Source organism: Galeopterus variegatus, unplaced genomic scaffold, assembly GCF_000696425.1.
Source record: "Galeopterus variegatus unplaced genomic scaffold, G_variegatus-3.0.2 Scaffold9130, whole genome shotgun sequence".
In the NCBI taxonomy this organism is placed as follows: domain Eukaryota; kingdom Metazoa; phylum Chordata; class Mammalia; order Dermoptera; family Cynocephalidae; genus Galeopterus; species Galeopterus variegatus.
Genome location: NW_007735241.1, coordinates 23,431 through 30,150, shown reverse-complemented (window position 1 = coordinate 30,150; position 6,720 = coordinate 23,431). Strand labels below are relative to the sequence as shown.

Sequence of the window (6,720 nt, the reverse complement as noted above, 5' to 3'; positions counted from 1 at the left end):
AAAAAAAAAAAAAAAAAAAAAAAAAAAAAAAAAAAAAATACAACTTCCTCAGCTGACATTTATTTGTAAATAACTGCACTTTCTAGTTAACAATAGGATTGTTAACGAAAAGAGCACAGGGTTTGAAGACAGTTATACTTGAGCCCAGGAAGTAATTATCTTTGATAACTTTAATGTTTAGTCTCCGTTTCTTATCTGTAAAATGGAGAATACTCACGTAGTTAGGGTTGTTTTGAGGATTTGTGTGAAGCTCATAGAAACTTAGTTTTGACACACAGAAGATACTCTTTAAATGGTAATAAATATTACTATTGTTTTGGTTACTTGTATACCTTAGCTTGTTTTTCAAATAGTTGGAATTACAGAATAAGTGACCTCAGGACAAATATATTGTTAGTATGTATGGAAACATAAGACACTGTACTTATCCTAAGGTTGTATTTAATTCATTTGCTTTCTAATGAAATTTCATTCTATGCCCACATATATTCTGGAAGACAAGATTTTCCTTTGTGATCAAGCATTATAATTTTTGCAAGTGCAGTAGATCATATTTCTTAAAAGCATAGCTCTTATTTCAGTACCAATTCAGCATTACTCTTTTTCTGTTCTTTCATCTATTGATAATGGGATAAGAAACAGCATGATGTATTCATAGAATATGTAATGTGATTTGAGGGGTCACACAGAAGTCTTTTCAAGCAAAAGTTGCTTATCCAGTGGCTTATGGTAAAAACTAAAATTAGTTTTTTAAACATTTTAATTGCCAGTGCAGCCAAAGTCACTAAGAGGGAACATAGGGGATTCAGAAATGAATAAAATACAGACCCTTTGTTTAAAGGAGTATCTGTGTTTGTAAAAGAAGAATCAGATATGTAAATAAATAATCAGAATTATTCCATAGACATACTGCATTTTAGGAGGTGAGAGACATGTTGGATGACTAATTCACGTGGATTTTGACATTCTTAAAAATTATGGCAGTCTTAGGTTTGAGAGGAAGATAAGCCAGATAGATCTTCAATGGAGAAATTGTGCTGGCCTTGAGGTTAAGAGATTGCAGTAAAGAAAGCAAATGAATAGGTGACAAAAGTTTATAGTATGAAACTAAAAGTAGATGAATAATTTCATGGTAAGAAGAGCCTAGTGCTTCTACTACCCTCTTTACCTTTTTTTGTCTTTTTAACATTTAATATCTATTTATTTCCAAAAGTGCGAAAGTAGATTTAATAGAATTAATTTCTATGATTAATCTAATTAAATGATTAAACTTTTTAAAATCTTGTAATGCACTTGATTGTACATAGCTTTAGGATACAGAGTTGATTATCAATATCTCTATGCAATATGTGATGCTCAAATCAGGATAAGTAGTACATTTGACATTATACAATGTAACTATTTTTTGTGTCCCTTTACCAATTCCTCCATTAACTCCTGAACCCCCTTTCCCACCTCTGTAACCTCAGTTGTGTTCTCTCCTTTTGAAAGTTCAACATACTACTGTGATTGTTTTATCTTTCTTTCCTTCTTTTTTATTTGTTTATTATTTAACTCCCATTTATGAGTGAGTACATGCAGTATTTCTCTTTCTGTGCCTGGCTTATTTCACTTAACATGATTTTCTCTAGTTTGATCCATGTTGCTGCAAATGCAGTATTTCATTCTTTTTTCATGGCAGAGAAGTATAAGTATTCCATTGAGTATATACCACACTCTCCTTATCCAGTCATTTGATGATGGACATTTAGGTTGGTTCCAACTATTAGCTACAGTAAATAGAGCTGTGATAAACATGGGACTGCAGGTATCCCTCGATACGATGATTTCCATTCCTTTGGGTATATACCCAGCAATGGAATTGCTGTATTGTATGACAGTTCTATGCTTAGTAGTTTGAAGAACCTCCATACCATTTCCCATAATAGATGCACCAATTTACAGTCCCACCAACAGTGCAGAAATGTTCCCCTTTCTCTGCATCTTGGCCAGCATTTGTTCTTCACTGTCTTTTTGATAATAGCCAATCTAACTGGGGTGAGATAATATTTCAGTGTGGTTTTGATTTACATTTCTCTGATGCTAAGTGATGTGGAGCATTTTTTCCTTAGTCTGTTGGCTGTTTGTATATCTTTTAGTAAATGCCGTTCAGCTACTGTGCCCAGTTTTTGGTCAGGTTATTTGTTTTTTTAGTGTTAAGTTGTTTGAGTTCCTGTATATTCTGGATACTAATCCTTTGTTGAATGCATAATTTGCAAATATTTTCTCCCACTCTATAGGTTACCTTTTCACTCTGTTAATTGTTTCTTTTGCTGTGCAGAAGCCTTTTAGTTTGACATATTCCCATTTGTTTATTTTTCCTTTGGTTGCCTGTGTTTTGGAGGTCTTATTCATAAAGACTTTGCCCATTCCTACTTCCCGAAGTGTTACCCCTGTGTTTTCTTTTAGGAGTTTTATGGTTTCAGGACATATACTTAATTCTTTAATCCATTTTGAGTTGATTTTGGTATATGGTGAGAGGTATGGGTCTAGTTTCATTCTTCTACATGTGGATGTTCAGTTTTCACAGCATCACTTATCTAGGAGGCAGTCTTCCCCCCAACGTGTGTTTTTGGTGACTTTGTCAAAGATCAGTTGGCTGTAAGTTTGTGGGTTGATTTCTGGGTTCTCTACTCTGTTCCATTGGTCCAAGTGTCTGCTTTTATGCCAGGGGCATGCTGTTTTGGTTACTATAGCTTTGCAGTCTAACTCAAAGCCAGGTAGTGTGTTGCCCTCTGGCTTTATTTTTTTGTTGTTGTTCAGGATTGTTTTGGCTATAAGTGGTCTTTTGTTGTTCCATATGGATGTTAGGATTGCTTTTCTATTTCTGTGAAGAATGTCATTATTATTTTGCTGGGATTTGTATTGAATCTGTAGATTGCTTTGGGTAGTATGGATATTTTCACAATGTTAATTCTTCCAATCCAAGAGCATGGGATGCTTCCATCTTTTGGTGTCTTCTTTAATTTCTTTCAACAGTGACTTGTAGTTCTTCTTGTAGAGATCTTTCACCTCCATGTTTAAATTTATTCCCAGGTTGTGTGTGTGTGTGTGTGTGTGTGTGTGTGTGTGTGTGTGTGTGTGACTATTGTAAAATGACTAGCTTTCTTGATTCCTTTTTCTGCTAGTTCATTGTTGGAGTATAAAAACACTACAGATTTTTTCGTGTTGATTTTGTATCCTGCAACTTTATTGAAATTGTTTATCAACTCTAACAGCTTTTTGTAGATTTCTGCTAGTTCATTGTTGGAGTATAAAAACACTACAGATTTTTTCGTGTTGATTTTGTATACTGCAACTTTATTGAAATTGTTTATCAACTCTAACAGCTTTTTGTAGAATCTTTAGACTTTTCTATATATAGGATAATGTCATCTGCAAACAGGGACAGTTTGACTTCGTCTTTTCCAATGTGTATGCCCATTATTTCCTTCTCTTTCCTGATTCCTCCGACTAGTACTTTCAACACTGTGTTAAATAGATGTGGTGACAGTGGGCTTCCTTGTCTGGTTCCTGTCTTAAAGGGAAAAGCTTTCAATTTTTTCCGATTCAGGATGATATTGGTGATGGGTTTCTCATATATGGCTTTTCTTGTATTGAAATTCTTTCTTTCTTTACCTAATTTGCTGAAAGTCTTTAATCATGAAGGGGTGTTGAATTTTGTCATATGTCTTTCCTGCATCTATTGAGCTAATCATATAGTTTTTGTTCTTAGTTTTGTTGATATGGTGTATCACATTTATTGGCTCACATGTTTAACTATCCTTGCATTCCTGGGATGAATCTCTCTTGATGGTCATGTAATTTTTTCGATGTGTTGCTGTATTCTATTCGCTAGTATTATATTGAGGATTTTCCCACCTTTGTTCATCAGAGATATAGGTCTATAGTTTTCTTTTTTTGTTGTATCTTTGGCTGGTTTTGGTATCATGGTGATGCTGGCCTTATAGAATGCATTTGAGAGAATGGTCTCTGTTTCTGTTTTTTGGAATAGTTTGAAGAGAATTGGTGTTAACTCCTTTTTAAACATCTGGTATAATTCACCAGTAAAACCATCCAGTCCTGCACTTTTCTTTATTGGGAGACTGCTGATTATTGCTACAATCTCATTGCTTATTATTGGCATGTTCAGGTTTTCTGTCTTGGTTCAGTCATGGTAGTTTGTCTGTGTGCAGAAATTTATCCATTTCTTTCAGGTTTCAAATTTGTTGATGCATAGTTGTTTATTGTAGTCTTTCTTTGTATGTTTGTGGTGTTGGTTGTAATGTCTCCTTTTTAATTTCTGATTTTTGTTATTTGGCTCTTCTCTCTTGATTTTTAATTAGACTAGCAAACGGTTTGTCTATTTTGTTTATCTTCTGAAAAATCCAATTTTTTGTTTCTTTGATATTTTGTGTCATTTTAGGAGTTTCTGTTTTATTTACTTGTGCTGTGATTTTAATTATTTCTGTTTGTCTACTCGTTTTGGGATTGTATAGTTTGTTTTTCTAGTTCTTTGAGGTGTAGCATTAGGTTGTTTATTTGAAGTCTTTCTAGTTTTTTTTGATATGTGTTTTTTGCAATAAATTTCCCTCTAATACTGCTTTTACAGAAAACACACAGGTTTTGGTATGATGTGTCTTATTTCCATCAGTTTCAAAAGATTTTCTGATTTTTTAAAAATTTCTTCTTGGATTATATGTTGTTCAGGAGCATGTTGTTTAATTTCCTTGTGTTTGTTTAGTTTACAGAGTAGCACTTTTTATTGATTTCTAGTTGTAAACAGTTGTGGTCTGAGAAGTTACTTAAATTTTTTTTTAAAAAATCTGTTGAGGTTTGATTTGTGACCTAACATGTGGTCTGTCCTTGAGAATGTTCTGTATACTGTGGAGAAGAATGTATATTCTGTAGTTGTTTGATGAAATGTTCTGTAAATATCAACCAAGTCCAGTTGGTGTGAAGGGTGGTTTAAATCCTGTGTTTCTCTGTTTATATGTTGCCTAGATGATCTGTTCAATGTTGAGAGAGGGGAGTTCATGTCTCCAACTATTGTATTTGTGTTTTTCTCTTTCCTCCAATGTAATTGTATTTGCTTTATATATTGGGTGCTCTGATATTGGGTGCACGTATATTTATGGTTGTTATGTCTTCCCGTTATGTCTTCCCACATAGATCCCTTTATCATTATATAGTAGCCTTCTTTGTCTCTTTTAATAGTTTTTGGTTTAAAGTTTGTTTTATCCAATATAATAATAGCTTCTCCTGCTCATTTTTTATTTCCATCCATTTGGTATATCTGTTTCTGTTCCTTCACTCTTAGTCTGTGTGTGTCTGTACAGGTGAGGTGAGTCTCTTGTAGACAGCATATAGTTGGGTGTATCTTTTTAATCTAATTAGCCAGTCTGTGTCTTTTGATTGGAGAATTTAGTCCACTTATATTTAGGGTTGTTCCTGAAAGGTATTGTCTTATATCTGGCATTTTATAGATTTTTATTTGGAGGTTTAAATATCTTTTGTTTCTTTCTTTCCCTTTTATTATTTGTCTTTGGTGTTTGTTGGTTTTTGGAGGTGCTGTGTTCTACATGGAGCCTTTGTACATGCTATTCCTTCTGCTTAGAAAACCCTACTCCCTAGCCCCCTGACTCCCAGTTTACAAAACCTGTTTATTCTGTTTATGTCCTAAATAGCTCTTCCTCAGGGAAGACTTCCATGACTCCCTGGCTACATCAGGTCTTGTAAATATGTTCTCTCATAGCACTATCTACAAGGCCTTCATTATACTTGTAGTTTGTAATAATATATTCACTTGTGACTTGTATTTCATCTAATACTTGTCTTGTCAATGAAATTTAAGGTTCTTGAGGAAAAGGCCCACATCTATTTTTTTTTTGTCATTATAGCCACAAGTTATGACCTAAGGGGAATACTTAGTATTTCTTCACAGATGAATATATATAGGTAGAAAGTTAAATGACTTAGATTTCCATTGCATTAAAATGGCAGAATTTAAAGGAAGAAACAGATTATGGCTTTATCATGGAAGATAGAAAGGGCATTTTTACCTTGGAAGATAGAAAGGGCATTTTTTTCTTATTTTTATAAATGTACTGTAAAATACTCCAGACATATTAAAAATGTAAGGAATATAGTATTGGTATAAGAATATACCTTGCAATACTTGCCACTCTACTTAAGAAATAGATATAACTTATATTTATAAAAATACACATAGTCTACTGAGATATAAAAATATATGTAGTCTACCTAGTGTTTGCTTTGTCTTTTAGATACTTCTATGTTAAAGTAACTAATTTTTGTTTATTATTAATTTTTTGAGAAATTTTTTCTTTGAACTTTCAGATGATACAGCAGTGTTTGAGTTGATACAGCTAGTTCCACCAGGTACTGTATTATACATTGATAAGGTAATTGATATGGCAAACTATTTCAATGAAATGTTCTTTAAAAATCTCATCTTTTCTACCTCTTCCAAATTAAGAACAGTGTTGAATTTCTACTATTGGTCCACAGTGTGTGAAATTTCCTTTGACCAAATAATATATATAGAAAGATCTACATAAATGGCCCTTGAACATAATGTTCTAAAATTGATAAAAGTGGAAAATAACATGTTATTCTAGGATGTGATAGTCATAAAAATTGACTCTTAAATTTTTATGATATATATATAGAAAGATCTAC

The 6,720-nt window shown here is 33.0% G+C and overlaps 1 protein-coding gene across 1 annotated transcript in view; it reads left to right on the top strand.

Annotated features, from left to right (window-relative positions):
- LOC103609068 (spermatogenesis-associated protein 6) overlaps positions 1-6,720 on the top strand; it is a 44,681-nt gene that overhangs the window by 23,577 nt on the left and 14,384 nt on the right. Inside the window, exon 3 of the mRNA XM_008593440.1 lies at positions 6,379-6,420. Within this exon, the coding sequence (XP_008591662.1) occupies positions 6,379-6,420 (42 nt within the window). The remainder of the gene's footprint in view (positions 1-6,378; positions 6,421-6,720) is intronic.